The sequence below is a fragment of the Hyaena hyaena genome, unplaced genomic scaffold (assembly GCF_003009895.1).
Source record: "Hyaena hyaena isolate Hyena2069 unplaced genomic scaffold, ASM300989v1 scaffold_476, whole genome shotgun sequence".
In the NCBI taxonomy this organism is placed as follows: Eukaryota; Metazoa; Chordata; class Mammalia; order Carnivora; family Hyaenidae; genus Hyaena; species Hyaena hyaena.
This window is the reverse complement of record NW_024081111.1, coordinates 418,085-442,191: the sequence shown is the minus strand read 5'-3', so window position 1 is coordinate 442,191 and position 24,107 is coordinate 418,085. Positions and strand designations below refer to the sequence as shown.

The 24,107-nt window shown below is 36.7% G+C and overlaps 1 protein-coding gene across 7 annotated transcripts in view; it reads right to left on the bottom strand.

Annotated features, from left to right (window-relative positions):
• The window catches only part of SLC10A7 (solute carrier family 10 member 7), a 261,321-nt gene that overhangs the window by 205,751 nt on the left and 31,463 nt on the right, over positions 1-24,107 (bottom strand). The window contains exon 5 of one of the 7 annotated variants that reach the window (XM_039254309.1): positions 16,979-17,814. The exons of the other annotated variants lie outside the window; for them this stretch is intronic. Coding sequence (XP_039110240.1) covers positions 17,743-17,814 — 72 coding nt within the window. The 3' untranslated portion in view covers positions 16,979-17,742. Of the gene's footprint in view, positions 1-16,978; positions 17,815-24,107 lie in introns of those variants that run through there. 7 annotated transcript variants of the gene reach the window in all.

Sequence of the window (24,107 nt, the reverse complement as noted above, 5' to 3'; positions counted from 1 at the left end):
AAGGAATGGAAATTGCAATAGACACACTCAAATGTAAAACACTAGTCAGCAAGCAGTGAAGCACTAAATCGACTTCAAATTTTTATTAAGGTTATCCTTCTGTTAGTGATTGAAGGTATATTAGCTTAGTGGGCCATGCAATAGCTGTAGCACCACAACTAATGGACTGCCAAGAGATGATTTAATAAAGAGGCCCAGCTGAACAATGGTGTATAAGTAAGTCTGACAACCTGAGGCTTTCTTCTGGTCAAACGTTTTATATCTGTAAGTGACTTTCTCTAAAAAAATTACCTGAGATGATACTCTCAGAAGGTTTCACTGTAATAACAGCAGCCCAAACATTCTTATATAAGTTCAGATTCTCCAAGATCTTAAGATGTGATTAAAAAAAAAAAAGTTTAAAGGTCTTGTCCCCAGATCCTTCCACAGGCACCATTTATAACATGGTTAGAGATCTAGTTAAAATAACACATTCAGCAACTACAATGTGTATTTCTTTTGGTTGAAGTAAAATAAAGAAACAGAGCAACTTTTTAAATGTTGCCATCAAGATTTTAGTTTAAAATATGAGCAAGTATTGGGCAGTGAGGGGAGGATAAACTTTAAATATTTATTAAATACACATTTCTATAAAACATTACGTGGACTCATCTTTACAACATGGTCTGAGTTGCACTGAGAAGAGAATACAAAAGTGATGTAGGGAGAAAACTATTAAATGAGCAAAGATTGGTAAACATAATAATTCCTATGACTGATGAGAGTTCAGGGAACAAATGCCTCTACATCCTTTATAACCTCCTCGCTGGGAGTATACTGCAGTCAATGGCAAAGCCTTACGGATGTCCATACACACCCCTGGACCCAGCAATTCCATATTTAGAAACCTATCTAAGAAAATAATACAGATCCAAGAAAAGATCTAGCTAAAAGGCTCTTCATCACAACATGATTTTTTAATAGCCAACATTAGCCAGGACTGAAATAATACCTTGCATGACCACACACGAGAATAGTGAATAGTCTACAGAAACACTGATGTAGGACACTATGGAGACATGGTCACAATGTATTGCAAAGTGGGCAAACAGGATTACAAAACAATATTACATGATCTCATCTTATTAAATATATGTGTAAACAAAAATGTCTAGAAGATACACATAAAAATATCAATATGGTTATCTGACCAGTGGGATTATGGCATTTCTTTATTTTGTTTGCTTACATTGTTCTAGATTACTAGCAATATAGGGCCTTTGTAATAAAAAAATTAAGATACTAAAAATTTTTTAAATAATACAAAAACATAATGTTTGCTAGTCATTCTGTAATGTTGTAAGTTACTAGATGTCTCACACAGGGAATGTAGGACAGTGAATGAATGGTAAGGCTTTTCCTTGATAAGCCATTGGGCAAAAATTATGTTTATGTGATAATGTGAACCTGACCCCAAAGAAAAGAGTCACTTCATTGAAAATAACAGTAATTTTATGTTATTAGAAAAAGCACCCATGACAGCCATTATCAAAGTAGTCATTTTAGGGAGAGTAAATTGAAAATAAATGAAGATATTTATGTAGAATGATTTTAGGTTGCAGGCAAGCTGGATGAGGGTTTACATACTTAAAGCCACAGTGTCTTAGGTATAAACATAGCTTTTGTTTCCTTTAAGAAAGAGTTTATTATTTGCTCATTTAAAAATGTATTCCCTTGGGGCGCCTGGGTGGCTTAGTCGGTTAAGCGTCCGACTTTCGCTTAGGTCATGATCTCGCGGTTCGTGGGTTCGAGCCCCACGTCGGGCTCTGTGCTGACTGCCAGCTCAGAGCCTGGAGCCTGTTTCAGTCTGTGACTCCCTCTCTCTCTGACCCTCCCCTGCTCACGCTGTCTCTCTCTCTCTCTTTCCTAGAAATAAAACGTTAAAAGAAATGTATTCTCTTTACTACTCCTTCCATTAGCACACATAACGTCTGAAGGACTCACTCTAGATATAAAGCCAGATTCGTGATTCATTTTTTTTAGGAAGCTTGCTACTTAGGAAACAAAGACAATGCTTCCCATCAGAATTTCAAACATCTCTTACTAAGAGAACATTTTAAAAGACTCTGAAGTTTGTTTCTTAAAAAAATTATGCTTATAGAGTCCAATAAAATATTAGGCAGCCAGTATGTGTAATTATCACACACCACATTCATGGTATGACTCATTCAAACAGGTTTATGAAGTAACGTTTACTTTTCTAGACACATGTAAAAATAATTACTTAAAGAGAAATAATACCCTTGCATTTAAACGTGTGTTTAGGGGGCGCCTGGGTGGCTTCGTCGGTTAACCGTCCGACTTTGGCTCGGGTCATGGTCTTGCGGTTCGAGGGTTCGATCCCCGCATCGGGCTCTGTGCTGACGGCTAGCTCACAGCCTGGAGCCTGCTTCGGATTCTGTATCTCCCTCTCTCTCTGACCCTCCCTTGCTCATGCTGTCTCTCTCTCAAAAATAAATAAAAACATTAAAAAAAAAAAACATTTAAAAGTGTGTTTAGATCACCTTAAAAGGGATTCTTGATTTTAAATGTGTTCCCAGAAACACTTAAAAATAAAATGAAGCAAAATGTTACTATTCCAGTAGCCTTCTGAAATTGTTTTCAGATTCAACATCAAATAATTAATTTAAACGCTTTATTTATGCTCCCAATCACTGAGAGATATGACTGCTTAAATAACTTTTTAAAGACCATATATCTCAAGTTTTAGTATTCTTTAGAAATTAGGAAAAAATAAGGCATTTGTTTTTCTTCTAATGCTACCCTCTACTTACATTAATACAGTGAAGTTATCATAGAAAAGCACTTGCTTAAATATGAACGGTCTATGGACAAAGTGCCTCTTCCATAATTATACATAACACACCCCGTTGGCCAGCACATTATGTAAGAAAGATGGACACACAGAAAACATCTGGCTTGAAAGATCTCTGTTGCCTATACCTTCCCATTTTCTGCAGTTCTTAAAGATTTCTGTTCAACTTAAGTCTTTATCAGACACCAAGTGCGTTACCGTCTACTGGAAAACACTTTAAGAATATAAATGAGAAGGTTACTCACACGAGCCCTCCTTCTTTAACCACAATTTGCTTAAATTCTAGATCCAAATTTTGAACATAGTCTTAAGATTTTGCTTCCTACTCTTCTCTTCTATATTTCCCTCATCTTTCTAATCTTACAGTTGAAAGAGGTTTACATTTTTTAGAAAAAAAATATGGATGCTTTTAAAAAATGTATTCCCTTAACTACCCCTTACATCTACTTTCTAATCCCCAACTCACTTAATTAAATTCAGCGTGAATTTAAATTGCAATTAACATCTTTTGAGGGATTACATGTTCTAATCGCAATTATGCCGTGAATATTTGAAACACATACATTTTGTTATATTATCTGAAATGCAAATTGGAGTCTAAAAAGATGTTTAATAAAAATGTATAGTACTGAAGACTTTATTACGGAACCTAAGGGACTAGAAATGAGATTAAAAAGAGTAAAAGCAGTGATACAAGTACAAAAACAAATTGCTTCACCTCCAAAACCCTTGGAAATGGCCCCACTTGACTCCCGCTTAACCAAGCTTCATCACAGTTTAAAAACTCTCTTCCAAGAAGTGTTATTAACCAAACTGAATTTCATTTTTCCCCCAATATTAGTAGCTCACAAGGTCTTAAATGAGAGATGATGCATGAAATTCTACAGGAGCAAGAGGTAAAAACTTTTTCTGACCCAAGAATTTATAAAACAACTTAACTTCTTTTACTTTCCTTTTCCATCAAAATAGCATTTTATAAGCAGAAGGGGAAAAAAGCTGACATTTATTAAGCATCTTCTATACCAGATGATAGGTGTTACTTTACTTAATTCTTAAAATAACCCCATGAGGTAAGTATTATTCCATTGTACATATGTGAAAAATAAGCCTCAGAGAAAGTAAGTAGTTGAAATAAGTTGAAATGAATCAGTGGGTAAAATCAGGACCCTTAAACCCATGCTCTCATGTCTCACTGACATTAGGACAGTGTCATAAATGTGAGACCAAAGGAGGAGAGCTTAGGGGCACCTGGGTGGATCAGTCAGTTAGGCGTCTGATTCTTGGTTTCAGCTCAGGTCATGGTCTTGCAGTTTGTGAGTTTGGGCCTTGCTTCGGGCTCCGTGCTGACAATGAGAAGCCTGCTTTGGATTCTCTCTCTCTCTCTCTCTCTCTCTCTCTCTTCCCCCCTCCCTCCCTCTGTCTCTTCCTCTCCCCTGCTGTGCTCTCTCTCTCTCAAAAAAGAAGAAGAAGAAAAAAAAGAGGCAAGCTTATGACAAAACACCTGTCTTCAATTGTCCATTTAACTATAATCCTCTCAAATAGGCTGCTGGGATTTCAGTGGCCCAAGAAGACACCTTCATCTCTGGTGTAAGCTTGACTAGAATGCTCCAAGAAGTTTCAGTCCTGGGGCTCTCAGAGCTCTTTCTGCAAATCCATGAGCTTGCTAAAAGCCAGGCTGACTTCACTGTCTTTTCAATCAGTTTCTGGTGGTCATAAAAGGCTTTGACATGAAGTAAATATCTGGTTTATTAATTTATGCCCTGTTTTGTTCTGGTACCTTTTCTTTAAAAAAAATTAAGCATAATTGACATACAACATTATATTAGTTTCAGGCATACAAAATATTGACTTAGTATTTGTATACATCGCAAAATAACCACTTTAATTATCATCTGTCATCATACAAAGCTACAAAAACGTTCTTTCTTGTGATGAGAACTTTTAAGATCTACTCTCCTAGAAACTTGTAAATAGGCAGTACAGTATTATCGACTATAATCACCATGCTGTACATTATAGCCCCATGACTTATTTTCAGTTGACCCTTAAACAACATGGGTTTGAATTACATAGTCCACTTATATGTGGATTTTTTTTTTTCAGTGACTATACTAGAAAATTTTTTGGAGATTTACAACAGTTTGAAAAACTCAGATGAAATACTGAAAAAACTAAGACAAAGTTAGGTATTATTGTGAGAAGACTGTATATAATAGTGGAACATACAAAATATGTGTTAATCAACTATTTGTGTTATCTATAAGGTTTCCATTCAATGGTAAGTTATTAGTGAAGTTTTTAGGAAGTCAAAAGTTATACATAGATTTCTGACTGCACAGGGGTCAGTGCTACTAACACCATATTGTATAAAGGTCAACTATATTTTATAACTGCAAATAAACTTACCTTCCTAGCTTCAGGGTCTGTTTATGCACTTACTGGAGTGTTAGCTCCTAAATTAGGTTTACCTTTAAGGAAACTAATGCAAATTTAGGTTCTGCCTTTCCTACCCTTAAACTGTCAGCTTTCCCTTACCCATTCACTATTCACACCATTTTTGTTGCCAAACTTTACTAGTAAAAGAAGGACTAGTTATGCTGGCTCTTACTTTTTCCTATGACATTGTCATCATGAGATAATACCATGTTATTAAGCTACCTACCCATTCAATCTTTAAAAACAGGGTTTAAAAAAATTGTTAGCATGATTTTTCTCTTATTTATCCATGATCCATCCTCCTAGACCTGGATGACATAATTACACCTAATAAAACACAACCCTCTACACAAGAATAGATAAGGATACAACCCAAAGATTGGAGGGAGGCAATTGGGAAAGGAAGGCTGTGTTTCAGTGTGTAGTTTACCACTTAAAACAGCCATAAGGTATGTAGGCACTAGAGGGCGCTAGATTTAGCTTATATGGTCTGAATCCAGCTCCACAGAGAGGACATTGAACAACTTTAGCCATGTTAAGCCTCCGTTTCCTTGTCTCAAAAATGGTTGTAATATTAGTATCTACTTATAAGCATTTGTGAGAATTCAATGGGATAATTTATATAAAGCATTAGCATAGTAAGTACTTCGTAAATATTAGCTATTATTAACTGTATCATCATCAATATTATCACATTATTAAGTGGTGAGAACTATTAATCAATGACTTACCAAATTAGGGACCCAAATACAGATAAAATTTCTGATGAATTTGGAAAAATGGAGACAAATAACCATTTTAAAGTGGGAAGAAGAGATAGGATGGATATGGGGATGTAAGGGAAGCCTTTTTTAAAAAAATGCAGTGTTTATTTTTTATAATATAACTCACTGTAATTTTAGAATCATAACCTGTTATGTAGAATTCTTTGTTAATATTCAGAGATTCATGAGACCTAAGGAAAAAGCCAACAAAAGGTTTTTTAGTTGTTGTTGTTTTTTTACCATCTTTGGGGGAAAATGTCTGAAAGAAGTCTGAGGGTGGAGGATAAAACATTTACAGAGGAGTAGGGCCTCACAATTCCAGTTAGGATAGTTTGGAATAAAAAAATAATGTAGGGTGTTCCTAAAGTTCCTGAAAAGCAAAGGGTGAATGCGGAAAACAACTAGGGGGAGAACACAGTCATTGGAGAATCTAAGCTTCTAGAAGGGCAGAAACCAACAACCCCTCTGGCCAAATATTGGCTTCTTTCCTATAAAGCACACCTCCACCCAGTCATCGTGTCTCCAACTCTGGCCTGTCTTGTGTCTCTTACTGAATAACAATGTGGAGAGGGTATAAAGAGGCATGATGTGTTAGTGGAGGTAGGAAAGGGGTCAGTAGAGGCAGAAGTTACCATTGTGTCTGAGAGGTTGGAAAGGTAATTCAGTCAGCGGCTTTACAAAGCTGCCAAAGGGACATAAGGGTAATGCTTCCTTGAGAGCAGTACTAAGTAAAGGTAAGAGAAAACAAGGTACATCGGGATCCATGGACTTATATCTGAGTATTATTATACTACATTATTATGTTGACCCAATTATTCAGTCAATGAGCATTTGATGAATTCCTACTGTATTTGAGAAACTGGGTTATTTTTTTCTTTTTCTTTTCTTCTTCTTTTTTTTTTTCTTAAAATAAAATATGACTTCTGTTCTCAATAACACTCAGTCTATAAGGAACTATAGGATGTGTTAAATCCAAAGCTAAGTTACAGAAAACCAGGCATTGGACAAATATTTAAGCCAAATAGACTACATAGATTTTCTTCAAAGTGGACTTTCTTTAAAACAGACTTTATTATTTACTCTTTGACAGACTCCTTTGTATGTACAATAGGCAGCCCATGCTGTTAGTTGGTAAAGAAGAAGGACATTTAAAAAAGGCATACTCCTTTGAGTACTCTCTACCTATTTCGTGGTCTTATTGATTCTCTAATGCCTTTTCATCAAAGTCTTCACAAGTTAACTATTACTCAAACCTAAGGCATTATTTAAAATTCCATTATTAAGCAATGTACTTAACTAGAGCTCCTCTTGAAATATTCGTAGGCATATATCAGATTCTGAGATTCTATATAATGTACACATCATATATAGCCAGAAATATACATACATGTGTTTATATATATATATATATTCATGCATATATATAAATATGCATGCATATCTACATCCCCCACCCAACATACCATATATGTAACCAACTAAATACGTAATGTGAAGATTTGGTATAAAAGTATTTTGCTATAACTACAAAGAATTGCTTAGACAGAACTGGAACCTTCTCCCTGTATTCTGTATATGTAAAGTTAAATGCATAATCACTTTTCAGAAAGGAGTCTCTTTTCTAATATAGCACAAAGTATCTACCTCAAACTTTAACAAAGTTTTCAATGCAGTATTAAAATGATTAGTGGATCATTTTCAAATCATGTGAATTCTTTTCATGAGATATATGGTAACCATTCTACTAGCTTATGGACCCTGTACTAGACCTGACTTTCTACATTTGCTGACCTTAAGAATGTCCCTGAAGTTCCTCTTTTCAAATCTGCAAAGCATTACTTAATGCAGGCTGGTCTGTTGATATGAAACATGCATAGACATTAATTCACAATGCCCATCATTTCTCAATCCCTCAGTGTGCTAGGCACTGTGCACACATCATCTTTACATACATCTTCTCATCCAGTAAGTATAGAGCCAAGTAAAAAAAAGAAAAATGAGATGTATTTAAAATAATTCCAAACCACATACTGTCATTTTTAATTAGTTTAAACAAACAAATGTGTTAGACAGTTACATATATAGGAATACTTAAAAACTTTCCCAAATTTAGACATTTACTAAAAATATTTCCAGAAGCTTTCTTGAATATTAGCCAAATGGATTTTCTTTTCCGTTCAATTTTGTTTTGGCATTTGAAATGTGGTTTATTATAAAACTAATTGTTTAAGAACATATCCTAACATTTTGTTTTTGTGTCAAATTCTGGTTGAAGTCATTCCCATTTGCCGAGGTTTGGTAAAAAAAAAAAATGTACAGAAAAAGACAATCTTCAATCCACTGAAAGTATACAACCATATATATTAAAATAATGGTCTAATAACTGAAATTTATAATTATTATAACAGCAATTAAGTATCATTATTATGGCGAGCATTTAAGAATACCCAAACTTAACATCAACAAAATGATTTATATTCATCGTCCTCTCATTTAAAATTCATATTACACCCATTTTACAGCTGAGGTGGATAAGAGGTAAGGTGATTTATCCAAAATGAGATAGCTATTAGTTATCAGAGCCAGACTTCATACAGGTCCATGGGCATAAAAGCCCACACTCTTTTCACTATGTTATGATGTCAACGTTAAAAAGCTCAGCTGGAAACCAAATGCTACTGCAATTTGAACCACCACTCATACTAAACTCATTGACCCAAGAAAATACCTTCTACCCCACCCAACTATCTCCTCACCTCCACCCCTATCTACTCCCAAAAAGTAGGTTTGTGCAGTTTTCCAAAGCTGCATCAAAAATAAAGAAAAATAAAAGTGATAGCAATACATAATGTAAATCCTTCAGCAACTTAAGACATAACTTTGCTGTAGAAAAGAGTGGAATAAGTGAAGGATGAGTATTAAAGAGTAATGAAGGTACAAAAAAAAAAAGCGCCACTGTCAGCCCTCCACCTGGGTTCCGATGTATTAGAGCATCTTGGTTGAAAACAAATCAGACTAAGTGTCTGTTTTGGAAAACGCTGCCATGTACTATATGGCAGTTTTGGGAAGGAAAGCAAGCCTAGAAATTAATTAAGAAATGAGTGGTTTTACAGAGTGCTGTGAGAAAAAAGAACTTTCTAATAAACTTTCTCTCTATAGAGTGAAATCTTCCTACAGATTTCCTTCTCTCATTTACATATCTGTACAGGCCTATTCTTTTTTTTTTTTTCCTCCAAGCCCCTTTGCCCTTTCAATCACGAAGCATATTACTCCACTGTCAGTGCAAAGCAGTTCCTAACAACAGGGAACCCAGCTGGGATAGGAAGAGGGCAGCAGGCTCATGCATTAACATAATAATCCAACTGTGTTCCCATAGGCCCTTAGGGCAGACAGCATATTAGGTAGGCCTCCTGTGCAGACCCTGGTGGAAGCCTCCTGATCACCTGCCTATCAACCTGTGGCAGCTACAGCCGGCTCAATAGCACCAGCTCCTGCCAAGCGGCGGTGCCCAATTACCTCACTACAAAAGACAGGAATCCATTTTTCTATGTCTGTTTAATGTACTCAATGCATTTCCTTATTTACGATTTGAATCTATGTTTCTGCATTTGCAGGGGGATTGACTTTTTGCCTTTTAACTTTTGAAAGCTTGGTTGTCTAAAGGCCATATCGCTGCAGTAGGCAGGAAATGAGACTGAAAACCAAATTTTCAATACCAAAGCTCAGGTTGGTAAAGCTAACTGCTTGGTCATCTGTTGTCTAAAGCATTTTTTTTTTCCATCAATACAGAGGACTAGAGGTGTGGGGAAGATCTAAATGGCTGCCATCACTATTTCTCAAGGAGACAGAGGTCGGGTCACAAAGACCAGTGTCTTTGTGAAACGTAGGGTTTTTATATTTGAATCTAAGCATGTTCTAAGTTTCTCTCAACGTATAAGCCTTTGTGTACACTGATTCCCTCATGGAAAGTGTGTGGGTTGCTACAATCTGTTGAAAGAGTAGAAAATCACAACAGATATGGCAAAATCATTTTTGGATCTTAAATTATCATTGAAAACTTCAAAAAAAGAGTTGGCCAATTTGTATGCTTTTTACTGTTTGCATTTATTTTACTGCTGCTCAGTTCCTGGAGTCTTTGGTTTACCCTATGTGTGGTTTTCTTTCCAAGCCGCAACACCTATCAAATAAGGAAAAGCCAAGGGGTATATATTCCACTAAAAAGATATGTCTACATCACACAAGATCATCTTTAAAACATCATAAAAAGATGTTTGAAATTATAATTCACTTCAGTGAATTAAATACAGTGGTCTTATTCCTTGATAAAATTTCTCCTTAAAAAGGTTACAAAGAAAAGGCATAATTTGACATTTATGGGGGGAAAAAGTATTTTTTAAAGTATTCCAAATAATACTATCTAAAAAAGCATGAGGTTGGGGTGCCTGGGTGGCTCAGTTGATTAAGCACTGGACTTCAGCTCAGGTCATGATCTCATGGTTCACGGGTTCAAGCCCTGCATCAGGCTCTGTGCTGACAGCTCAGAGCCTGGAACCTGCTTCAAATTCTGTGTCTCCCTTGCTCTCTGCCCCTCTCTCACTCCTTCCCTCCCCCCCTCCAAAAATAAATAAACATTAAAAAAAATTTTAAAGACACAAGGCTGCCAATTTGGCTAGGGAAACATTTTCTACTTGATCAAGTATTTCTTTAGAAAAAATGAGTTTCTCAAAATGTTGTATTTTGGGTTTTTAATGGCTATTTTAATAAAAAATGAATCTTCCAGTCAACAAAAGTGTATTTATGTAACATTTCTATGAATTTTAAATGTTAGGAAACTAATACTATTAGTTAAGCCAACCAGCCTGATATGCTGCATGCACTCTAATAATTAAGTAAACATAAGTATCAAGGGCCATGTCTGCACATGGCACTCGTTTTCACTGCCAATGTCACCTCTGTTACCTGTGTCTTAACAGTCTGTGCATTAGGATAAAAGATGACGGTGACCATTCAGCAACCTGTCAGTTCTTTGGTGTACCTCCATACATACCAGACAGGGTTTTGTTCAAGGTAAATGCCCTCATCATGAACAAATTTGCTCTTTACCAAACAACCATGGGGAAAATTCAAATAAAAGAGAAAAGAAAAAAACCTAAATTTTTTTTCTTATGATTCAATCCTGAGCTATTTAATGGTCTCTAAGTAATACACTATAATATATGTTGAAGGAAGAGAAAATACAAAATACTAAACTCAATAATAAATATTAATGCTCATATATGTGTTAAACAGCAAAATTATACACATCCCCTTCTTGATGTTTTGGGGATTCCAGAGGCTCTTTATTTTTCATAAATTCTTACATTTTGACAAAATGTTATGCATCTTCCAAGTCATTAAATACAGAAACTTGATTTTTTTATTAAAAAACAATAAACAACAGCCCTGTAGTGACAGGATAAATGGTAGCCTAGACTTTACCATTTTAATTCCTTCAAGGAGTGTGCTTCCACTCCTCCAGGGTGAACAAAAGTAAAGTATTTATATAAAATAGAAATCTAGCTATTCCATTAGTAAGAATTTGACTTTTAACTTGAATAGTAACTTGTATGGCTAGAATAACTTAGTCTTTGAAGGAGAAGGAAATGAGGGACAGAATTGTGGTATCATTTCTAGCATGAGCAATTCAATTTGAGATGAGGTTAAAATTTTTAAAAAATGTAAACATAAATGAAGGAATGTGCTATTATAAATATAAGTGGGAATAAATAGAGATAGAAAATGGCATGAAAGAATCCATAGTTACGTTTAAGTATGATAAACCAGTTTTTAAATCTGCCCCCAGCCCTCCCCACAGCAGTTTTGTTCTAGGCTGTATGTTCCTGTATTTGAAATACACCACATCTTCAATTTGATTCCACTAGCGCATTCCCTACCCTCCGAGAATTACCAAGAAAGGACCCTTTGTCCCCATGGAAAACTATTTGATTCTTATGGAGTTTATCTACCTAGTTCAATTTGGTAGTATAGATACAGTTTCAGAAATGGTCTGCAGCTGGTATGTTTTGACATTTATGCCACGGATAAGATTAAGTACAAAATATCAAAAATACACGTTAAAATAGATGCCATTTTACTTTGTTTCTTCCCGAATAGCCCTTCAGCTGTTGAGGCACATACATTTTTTCCCCAGGCAAAATCCCCAGGCTAAAATAACTAAGCCTCATATCTTCAGGAAACCCAGCTTCCCAAACATTATTCTGAGGTATCTGATTATCTACTGGCTGTCGTTTCATTCTATGTTTAATCATGTAAATCTTACTTGAAAAAGGAAAAATACTCCACTTAAAACACTTCTTTTCTGTCAACTGCTCACATTGGATACAATCGATGACAAGGCTTAATTTTCTATTACTTCTTTTTAAAATGTTGTCCTTTAACCATAGAGTTAGAAGTCACAAGGATTCAAGATCATTTTTGTACTCAAACATAACTTTGCTTTGAGAACTGCCCTCTTGAGCAGTGTGCTACCCCTCATTTGCCACTGGGGAGAGGACCCTCCCATCTGCTAAGATCTAATCCTATCACTTTGCAGCCTCAGACTCAGACAACTTAGAGCTAAAGACCGCCATTTGCAATAATGACAAATGTTGCAAGGGTTATTTCTTACAAACCTCAGGTGAGGATAAATGTTATTTTAAAAGTAAAGAAATTTAGGAAACAAGTGAAAAAGGTAAATAAGTAAGTAGCCCTTAAGATCTTTCAAACCATCTCAGGGTAAAAAGAAATGTTTAAGACTATACGCTTAACCTCAAAGCTTTTAAAATTAAGAGAAATTAAAATGCATATTGAATCATCACATGCTAACAAAGCCAACTTGATTTATACTGCAAGCAGTTTTATTTAGCACATAATTCTATCACAAAAAGTTTATAGATTATTACCTCAATATCCACTCAAGTAGTAAATCATTACACATTAAGTTATTAAAAGAATTTTAAAAAGAGAGCTTAATTGCCTGTTCTTACAACTTTGCTCTTTTTTTTTAATTTTTTTAATGTTTTATTTATTTCTGAGAGAGAGACAGCATGAGCAGGGGAGGGACAGAGAGAGAGGGAGAACAGAATCTGAAACAGGCTCCAGGCCCTGAGCTGTCAGCACAGAGCCCAACACAGGGCTTGAACCCACAAACCGTGTGATCATGACCTGAGCCAAAGTTGGATGCTTAACTGACTGAGCCACCCAGGCACCCCCTTACAACTTTGCTCTTATTTCAAGTCAGAAGCCATCCTGGAAGGCTATCGGCAGACTGCTGAATCACAATTAAGAACTAAAAGATGAAAAACAGGGAAACAAAATATGACAGGTAGAGGAGGAGGTTATATACAAAGAAATCTATGAGTAAGGAAGGTAGAGTGAATAAATAAAAAGCAGGAACTAGAAAACTAACACTCTTCACCTCCTTAAATTCAGTAATGCTTATATTTTCAAGCATAATTCAACATTTCTCTGTACACAGTGTTGAGGGACAGATGTCCCCAAAGATGATACAATAATGGTCCATAAAGTAAATGGGAAGAGAGGAGAAGGGGGGAGGGGAAAGAGCACCAATAGCCAATGAAGCGACTCAAGATGAATACATTAACAGGTCAGTGACCAGCAACATTGGCATTGGCAACTTCTGAAAGATATAAAAAATAAAATTTAAAAAAAAGGAGTTACCTTTTGGTCTTCTCCTTAGCAAATCCCTATTTTAAATGTGTATACATACACAAGCATGTGTGTCTTGGGGGTGAGGAGGGAAGGGGAGGAAGTGAGGAGTCCTTGAGAGGAGGAAACAAGAACAGCCCCCTGACCCACAACAGAATGGAATGCTCCTTCCACCACTGGACCTTCGTCCTGGAACTATGACTCTAAGAACAAATATTGCTATATAACTGACTCCAAGGAACTGACAATAATATCCGGATACTGGGAAGTGTTCCATTACTCCAAATACTACCTGTTTCAAGTAAGCTGGTAACGGGAGCTTAGATATGTCTATGGCACAGCAATCATAACTGAACTCAATTTGTACTCAAAATAGGAAAACGGTTAACCAGTCTCCTTGGTGATAATAAATGGTATTGTTGACGCTGGGATGAGCAGTAAGAGAAACACAGGTGTAAGGAGTGAAAACACAGATCACCTTTTGTCACTAAAGTAACACAAATTCTGTTCTTAAAAAAAAATACAGTTGTCTCTCCAGTTCTTTGTGCAAGAAGCCAATTTTATTCTTGCTTCAATACTTAAATCTAGAAGCAAAGAGATAAATCAATTAATCCTTACAAACTGCTCCTAGGAGCTTCATTTTCCTCAAGGGGTTAAAAGAAGCCTTGACCACTACACAAAGAATATGAAATCTCTGCACTATATTGCTAACACATATCTCCAATTAGGTCTAAAGACATTTTTACAGCTTTTATGCCAAGTTTATATTACTAGATGTTAAAGAATGTGTTGTAGCACTTAAAACCGCTAGAGCTGGCTCTTGGTAACAATGGTTTATGATTATATCTCAAGGAAAGCAGGAATAAGGCTTTTACACGATTTTGTTGTTACGCGATGATGTTGAACTGAAACAAAAACAAGTGGCAAGGCCAAGTGGAATCTTTTGTTCTCTATTTTGATGCTGTCATCTAGAGGCTAACACATCAAAAGTTATAATTAGATTTTTACCCATCCCTTGGAATAAATTCAGCTAAAAGCTTTTAGAGCCTTTAGGATTAAAACAAACTCAAAAGAACAAATGTATTCATATTTTCCAAATTAGTCTATGTCTAAACAATGTAAAATTGTATCTATAAAGCAAACAGGTAAAGGATATCAAGAATGTTTAATTAGCATTTCATTATAATACCAATGTGAAAAGAAAGAGGTCAACTATTAATAAGGTACAGATTGCCCACCACTGGGATTTATTCTGAATTCATTTTAAGACCAGGAAGCTGTGATCTAAAAATTTCCACTCTAAAGCAGTTAAAAGTTGAAATAATTGTACTTTTTAAAGTAAGGGCTAGGGCTTTAAGAAGAGCTCTTCACACATTAAAACATGTAGCTCCTACTATTAATTTGTAATTTTAACTTAGAACCACCATGCCACTTATTTCATGATAAATGAATACACACTGGATAGCGTATCTACTTTGGATGAGAATAACAGTGCTTAGAGATTTCAATCAAGTACATGGGTGCCTTTTCATTTCTCTTTTTTGATAGGTACACTTCCCCAAAACCACACAAAAGAACACATATCAAAAAAGAAATATACTCACTAAAATTTAAGGTTACTCCAACAAAAGGGTTAATTAGAGAAACAAATTTTCTCAGACTGTTAATAATGGGAATGACACATATTATGTGCCCATAAGTAATTCTCAGGTATCTTTGATCTTCAGCCCCACGTGGTTTCTGTTGCCTACCGTAGCCTGGCCTCTGGGACTCTCTCAGAACCAGACATCTGGCTACTTTGTTGTTTTAGACTAATCTCCTCCCAGGAGAGCTCAAGAAATGACACCAGGCAAGGAGGGTCCTGGCAAGGGAAAAAACATTATGGTATTAGGCAGATTTTTTTTTCAAGTGGACGAGAGTATCAAAATTGTCTTCAAATTTCTATAGGGGTCTTAGAAGCTCTTCTGTTCTGTGTGGTTTTACTCTGGTGTAATTTTAATAGTATATAAATATTATATCTGTATGGCCTATCAACTATCTTTAAGAACTCACTGAATGTGAATCATAGAATGTTACAATGTGTAAGAGAAAGTTGTGGGGGAAAATACAAATCAGATTAATTCTTCACCCATCTGTTAGGGTTGGGTGATGACTAATAAAACAAAGATTTTAATTGTCAGCTGAAGGGTTACACCAAAATAGTGGGATGATGTCTAAGATTTGCAAATACAGTTGCATACCTCCCATTAGGCCAACTCCCTATCATATTTCTTCTTTTAATTGGGATTTGTTGAAAGAATCTTAGCTACCAATCTAGCAGGAAGGTTTTACTGAAACATACCTTTATAAAGTGTCTCTGAGGAAACCAAGAGGGAGCAAGAAGTGATACAAGTTTAAAAAACAAAACAAACAAAAACAAAACAGTTTAGTCAAGGACAAATTGTTATTTTTCAAACAACAAAGATCATTAGTATTTTCCCCAAGGCAACAAATGACATCAACATTTTAATTCCTTTTAGGGATTATTGTTCAATCCTAAAAATCTACACATTCTGAGAGAGAATGGCTGATTTACTATTTGTTACACACATAGAATAGAAACCAAGTGGGATAACCGCTTAATCTGTGAACTTTAATATTTTATCCTAAAATCACATTTTATCTATTTCTACTCTATTCAGATAATATATGAAATCAAATGATACACTACAATATGACATGTTCTTAAACAGGATGACAGCAAACTCACCAGACTAAATAAATACCTAATATATTCATCTCATGTGGCATATCTGTTAATATAAAGTCCTTGTTTTATGTTTCAATTGTCTTTACAATATCAAAAATGCCAAATTACATAGTGACTTCTACTTTGGACTGTATTACATTAAGTTAATGATTCAAATACCCTATTTTATCATAACACTATCTACTCTGTTAACATTCACTGAAATTAGCACTACAGATGAAAATTTTCAGACGATGAATGTAAAAAAGACAATCTTATGCAATAATAATTCATTTATGATCAAATAATTCCCCAAGTAAAGAAAGACAATATATCAGTGAACAAGCAAGTCACAAAGAGACCAATACTATAGGATTCTACCTATATGAGGTTTCTTGAGGGGTCAAATTCATGGATATGGAAAACAAGAAAGGGGGTTGCCATGAGCTGGGGAGAGGGAGGAAGACGGAGTTTGTATTTAATGCATTGCCAATCACACTTAACTGTATGTATTCTTATCACCATCATTCAAGAAACAACAACAAAAAAAGCACAAAATCAGTCTCAGAATATATTAGCCAAAAGGATTCCAGAAAGAATATTTCCAAAAATCCCCCTAAATGTCCAGAGTTTTGTACTTAGCATTAAGAATACTGCTGCTAAATAATAAAACTAATTCTCAGTACCAATCTGCATTTCCAAATGAATCAAAAGAGGTAAAATATTCAAGAAAACCAATGAAATCTTTTTTATAATACTGCACACTATTAAGTTATATTGGACCCAGAAATTAGCCCTTCAAGTGGTTTCTAAATATCACACTATTTTTAAATATAGTCAGTATAGTTCCAGTATTAAGTGTACTTTATTATATCCCATTATTTGAAAATTATACTCATATATTTTACATTAATTGTGATCATGTTTAGTTGCATACAAAAAACTACTCCAAATAACGACGCTTATACAGAGAGGTAGGCTTGTGAAAGAAGCCTGGAGGTAGGCAATCCCAGGTATGGCAGTCCCATGGTCAAAAGGACCCAGAATCCTATTCTTGCTGCTCCACTCTCATTAGCAGCTTGTCTCCCAATCTAAGACTGCTCCTCAAGCTGTAGCCATCAGGCCAACATTCCAGTGAACAGAGGGAGGAAAGAAAATGAAGGCTGCACCACCAGCTTTTAAGGAGACATCTTGGATGTGACGTGCAATACTTCCATTTACATTTCACTGGCCGGAATTTAGTGACATGGCCATCAGAACACCACAAAGTCTAGTAAACACAGTGTTGAGCTGAATGGCACTGTGCCCAGCTTAGAGGTCCTGCTCTAAAGAAGAAGGGAGAATAGATATTAGAAAGCAACTAGAGGTGTATGATACATATATTAACCAGCAGAGTCACTTAATCAATAGGGTTTTTTTAAGAGAAAAAAATCATTATTATTGTTATCTAATTAGTATAATTTATACAAAAGAATGGGAGTTGTTTTAAAAAAATCACCAAAATAAGAAATTTTAAATTGTGTCAATCTGAGAAAATATACCTAATTAAACAGACAGATAGAGGAAATCAGTTCATTTCCTTGCAACACTGTGAATTTCCTTTACTTTCTTTAGTATGAATTGAGCACTTACGAAATAAATGAATTGGGCTGATTCTCCAAATGAGTTAATATTCTGTGCTGGCTTAGACTGAGCCAATGCAGAAACAGAATACAACTTTGGTATGGATTTAAGTAAATGGTCTTCTATCATCCCACCCCCAACCTTTGTCACTACTCGGGGGGGGGGGGGGGGATGTCAGAAAAGAAGCCAAAGAGTAAAAATCAGGATAACCAAACCAATTTCCTCTAAGACCCTAACACTGAAACCAAATGGAGAATTATTTCTACAGAATCATACAAGACGGAGTTTAAAGAGATTATATGATTTGACTCTGACTGGAGATTTTTAGAGAGTTATAGTTATAGCTCAAGGTCCTCTCAGGTGGCCATCTATCTCCTTGACTTCCGCAATTTCCAAATAAAGCTGCAGTGATTCATTTTGAGAAGGCTTTGGAAGCAGTACTTTAAAGAGTAGGTAGCTGCCTTGAAGGAAGGCCTGAGGGTACATGACAGCAGCAGGCTTTGGGATGGGTCTTGTGGTCACAGTGAAACAGAGCCACACATTAGTCACACATCCCACAGGAAGCTTCCGAACATCTTGGTGCTGTGGGCAGAATGCCCCATGGAGTCCCATGGACCCTGCAAACACCTGCTGTACACAGAGCCAGTGTGGAAGGTAATCTGCTGTCCTAGAGGACCTTCAGAGGCTACGACTGCCAGCAGATGGATGAACCCCGACAGCTCTGGAAGAGGTTGTGCCAGGGATGTGCATGCCTCTGTCCTTGGAAGGCCAGGTTCATGATTTGGAAACCAGAGATGTCCCTCTCTGGGCTGAAATACAATTATGGCCCTAGAAAGAGGCCACACATTAAGAGATGACACTGAAGACAGTGACAAGACCAAAGGTGCCAGAGGATCATGCAGAAACCTACCACAGAGTCCAACTTGCTTAAGACTTAGTGGAGGAACTACAATTCACCAGAAAAAAAGAGGGAGAGACCATGATGAAAGATAAACAGGTAAAGGGCAGGAACGAGAAAGGGGTAAGTTCAAAAGATAAAGACATAGATTTTAAAAATACAAAGAGAAAAGTGAAGAAGCTTTTAAAAAAATCAGGTAGACTATCATATCACTCTCTTGTCTCTTTTCCCAGCCTTTTGAGGCAAAAAGAAACAAGTGAAATAATTTAGGCAAGGAAGAGAGAAAACACTATAAATGTTTTTTCAGGTATCATGATAAAACTATGATTTTCTAAACCAAGGTGGACAATAATCACACTTAACTCCTAACACCCAAAGTGGTAACACAACATACAATAAGACAATTCAATACCTAACTCAATTAACTATATCAATTAGACTTTCTAATCAACAGTTTTTTTAAAAGCCAGTCATCTAATAGCATCATCTAATAGCAGTAACCTAATAACAAAGTAACTGTAATGTTTTGTAATTTGCAAAGCATGTTCACATATGTTAAATTAATCATTTCCCCCAGTTAACACTAAATAACATGTATCTACTGCCAGGAAATATTTTATTCAAGCTAATCAACAGTATGGATTTAGGGAGGAAAGAGATATGTACTAATAGGGTTCTTAACATTGAAGTTAATTTGCTATCTTTATTTAAATAACATTTAAAGAAAAACCATCTACATTGTGTCTTATAGTTTAATATAGTAGCTAGAATACTGGTGGCTGTGTGTTCCTGCGGGGGTTGGCTTCCTGGTGGTAAAGCTTGGATCTTTGGTACCAAAACAAATTCAAAAGCCCTCTCCTGTTTGAGGCATAGAAAGAAACCTCAGGTTTGCTATCACCTTCTCAACCAGTAGGTAATGGAAACTGCCGAGATGTACTTGAAGGTTCTCTCTGTGACTATGGCACTGGTGAGCTTTTCTTTTAACTCTACAGCTGCCATGACGTGTACAGGTTTGGCCTACCTGTACCACAGACCCACCCACACCATCAGTGTGGTTTCTGGTTTTTCCATTCAGATTCTGTATCCGTGGGGCACAGCAAAGTGATTAATTCTGCCACCAGGTCACTATAAGGAAGCAACATTTGCGGTGAAATTGTCAGTCACGATGTGACTGCATCCTCCGCCAGCCTGTGGTCCTCCTCCCACAAGCAGGTAACTAAGGATGCTGAGCCATCCAGACCGCTGGGACAGGATTTGTGAGGGCCACCCCTCCAGCTTGGATCTGGGAACAAGTTTATCTTCACCTCACTCAGAAGGGCTTTCAAACAATTCCCTAACCACTAGGAGGGAACCTGAAAGCCGCTCCCTTCCAAGGACCACCTTCCCAACCAGAATTTGTGGGCCTGGCTCAAGCTCTAGGGACCTCTCTAGCCCCCTCCCTACTGACGCCACCTGCTCATGCAACACTCACCTGTTGTGTATGCTCCTGCCTATTTCCCCTGTTTCATTACCAACCTCTGTGAAGGCAGACTACCGCTGGATTCTCTTTGTACTCTACCTCCCTGTTCCTCAAAATGTTAGTTCAGTGCTCTGTAAACTGCAAGTGTTCAATAATGTGTTTTAAGTTAATAGTGCATTGACATTCATCTCTCAGAACAATTTCATATCATCCACCTGTAATGAGGAGCCAGCATGAGATCCAGGTGTTCCTTCCCGGAATTCTGTTGTTTTTGCTTGAGATATTGTATAAGGGTAAGGAGGTGGCCTGGAGAAGGAGCCCATAGTTTCCAGCTGTGTGACTTTAGTCAAGGGACCTCACCTATAAATCCTAATTTGACCAACTACAAAAATCACGGTAATATAAAACTGGTCTTACCTACTTCATACAATTGTTAGGAAATTCAAAAGAGAAAATACATGTAAGAGTATGTAAAAAATATACAAAATAATTTAAATATATTTATCATAATAGAAAATGACCTAAAGAAGTATTCTTATATATATTTTAATTCTGAAACCTCCACAGAGGAAAAAAAAAATCACTGTTTATTTTAAGGAAAAGAATTTTTTTTACCACATCATTTGTGCCGAACAAAAACATTTATTGAGTACCTATGAATGTCTTCTAATGTCAAAATCATTTTTCCCACATGAGATATTTATTTGACTAGACAGTTTAAGACCATCCAAAATAAGGGAAAAAAACAGACTCAATGTCCATTCAGCTACTAAAATGTCTGTATATGTTTTTCATCTCTGAATGGATCTGAAAATATAAGATCAACCTCATAGAAGTCTTCTATTTCTTTCCAAGCAGTAGGTCTTTTATTTCCTTCTAGACATCACGCCCACCATTTTAGAGGCTGCCACCATCTAAGTGGCTGTGGCTGCTGATGTTTAGATGACTCAGAGTAGTTGTGAATAATTGAGAAAAGTGAACATATTGTTGGGGCACCCGGGTGGCTCAGTCGGTTGAGCGTCCAACTTCGGCTCAGGTCATGATCTCACGGTTTGTGGGCTTGAGCTCCGCGTTGGGCTCTGAGCTGACAGCCCAGAGCCTGGAGCCTGGTTCAGATTCTATGTCTGTCTCTCTTTCTCTGCCCCTCCCCTGCTCATGCCCTGTCTCTGTCTCTCAAAAATAAGTAAACATTAAAAATTTTTTTAAAAAATATTGCAAGACATAGCCAATTACGTACCTTGATTTTTCTGTAAAACTATATGATATTCACACAAGTTTACTTAATATGAGATGAAGTAAAACAAGAATTATTGCCTTAATAGGACATATTTAAATCATGACCTGGATAGGGCTAGATTTAAACACATTCCTCAAAAATATTAACCACTTCAAATATATTTACTATGCCCCTGACATATGCCAGGTGCTGCACTAGACACAGAGGATACAACTGTGAATAAGAAATCTACACTGCCTGCCATCGAATGGAAGCCTCGGTGAGACACACAGGCCTTTGCTGTGCTGCACGTGCCTGGGCGGGGTGCGTACCGCAGGGCCCGGCAGAGGGATGGGAAAGCGCTCTGAAGAGAGACCTGCAGTCAGGTGGAAACATCAATGCCTACACATCTTCACAGGGATCATTTTTTCTCCAGCTACTAGCTTCTGGGTCTACTTATAAGTCAACCTTTATTTTTCTCACCAAGGTAGCACAGGCACTAAGCCATGTAGAGAAGGAGGGCTGTGAACGCCATCTGTCCTAGCTCCAGTGTTAACTGAAGGACTGACAGAAAAGGGAAAGATAGGAACACAGTCACAGAAAGCAGAGCACCTGGTTTACAATCACAGCTCTTCTTCTGTGCTACATAACGCTGGACAAGTTTCTGTATCTCTTTTTGTGCCAGTTTCCTCATCCATAAAATGGGAATAATAATAATAGTGCCTAACTCAAAAGACTGTTAACAGGACTAAAGGAATTAATGCATGTAAAGCACTGAGGACAAGGACTGACATATACCATATGCTATAAAAGCCCTGCTATTATTATTTCGATGACAAGAGCCTACTGTGATCGCAGTTGTCTCTTACTGTGTGGGTCAGCAGCTAGCTAACTCCATTTAGAACACAGGAATTGCCCACAAAAGTTAACAGCGCTCCCTGGACCGTGCATGGTTACAGTCCTGGGTCATTCCATCATCCTGCTGTGCATTTTTATCCTTCAGAAACAAGGTCAGAAACAAGGAAAGTGCAGAAAAATGCTACTATTTCTTCATGTCCCTAAAAGACTGTAAAAAACCTGAAGTTAGGCTCCTTCCAAACAGTAAAAGGCTCTTTCTCTATTGATAATCAATTTATAATGAATTGGGCCCAAAGTTCTAAAACTTCATCAACCATAGGCAGACTGTTTCTTAAAGTAGGCTCTTTTCTGGGCATGTGGGTGGCTCAGTGGGTTAAGCATCTGACATTGGCTCAGGTCATGATCTCGTGGTTCATGAGTTCTAGCCCAGCATTGGGCTCTCCGCTTACAGTGCAGAGCCTGCCTCAGGTCCTCTCTCTCCCTCTCTCTCTGCCCCTCCTCCATTCATACTCTCAAAAATAAATAAATAAACGTTTTTTTAAAAGTAGGCTCTTCTTTTACTCTCAGAAGTATTTCAGGTGTGCCTGGGTGGCTCAGCCAGTTGAGTGCCCAACTCTTGATTTGGGCTCAGATCATGATCCCAGGGTCATGAGATCAAACCCCATGTTGGGCTCCACACTGAGCATGGAGCCTTTTTAAGATTCATTCTCTGTCTATCCCTCTGCCGCTCGCTCACTCTCACTCACACTCACGCACATGTGTGTATGTTCTCTCTCTCCCAAATAAAAAAATTTTTTTAAAAAGTATTTCAAACACAATTTGAAAATGGAAACTTTTTAAAGAGAACTACATAATTCCTCCAACAAAATTCTATCTTTGGTTATTTACAAAAAGATGATGATATCAAACCAACAGAATTCATGTCTCTTTATAGACTACTTGAGCATCAGTGGATCTTTTTTTAATTTTAATGCCGGCTCTCATTTTTCATATGAAAATGTGACTATGCGCCCCACCTTTAACAGCAAGTATGCAAACAACCCAACAGAATAGTTGGTAGTTAAAACTGAGGAACTGGAAATATCACACTTTGGAGGAACGAAAACAATAAATGCACACCAGCAACTGCATATCACAAATGTAATGAGTATTTATGATAGCTTATTTTGATAAGGACTTCATGTAAACTTCTGTGAGAGTTAAGGCATATCAGTCCCTGTTGTCTCTGAAAATGAGAGCCATAAAAAATCAAAGAGTGTTTTTCATAGGTTAACTCATTTTGCACTTAAAAAACATTAGTATGTATAAGTATATAAATACGCTTGACCTCATACAGTTCATTTCTCAGACTGTTTTTCAGAATTAAACTATCACGGTCTGCCTATTTGAGAAAGTGTACCATTTTCAAAGCCGTGTGAACTTAATATAATTGTAATTAAACTGGAACTTTGTAATCCCACTGTCTGAGTCAATATCTGAAGGATCATTAAATAAGAAGCACTATGGGGCATCAACTGAAAACTTCCCACAATAAGCTCTCTCAACAAAATTTAAAATGTATTTG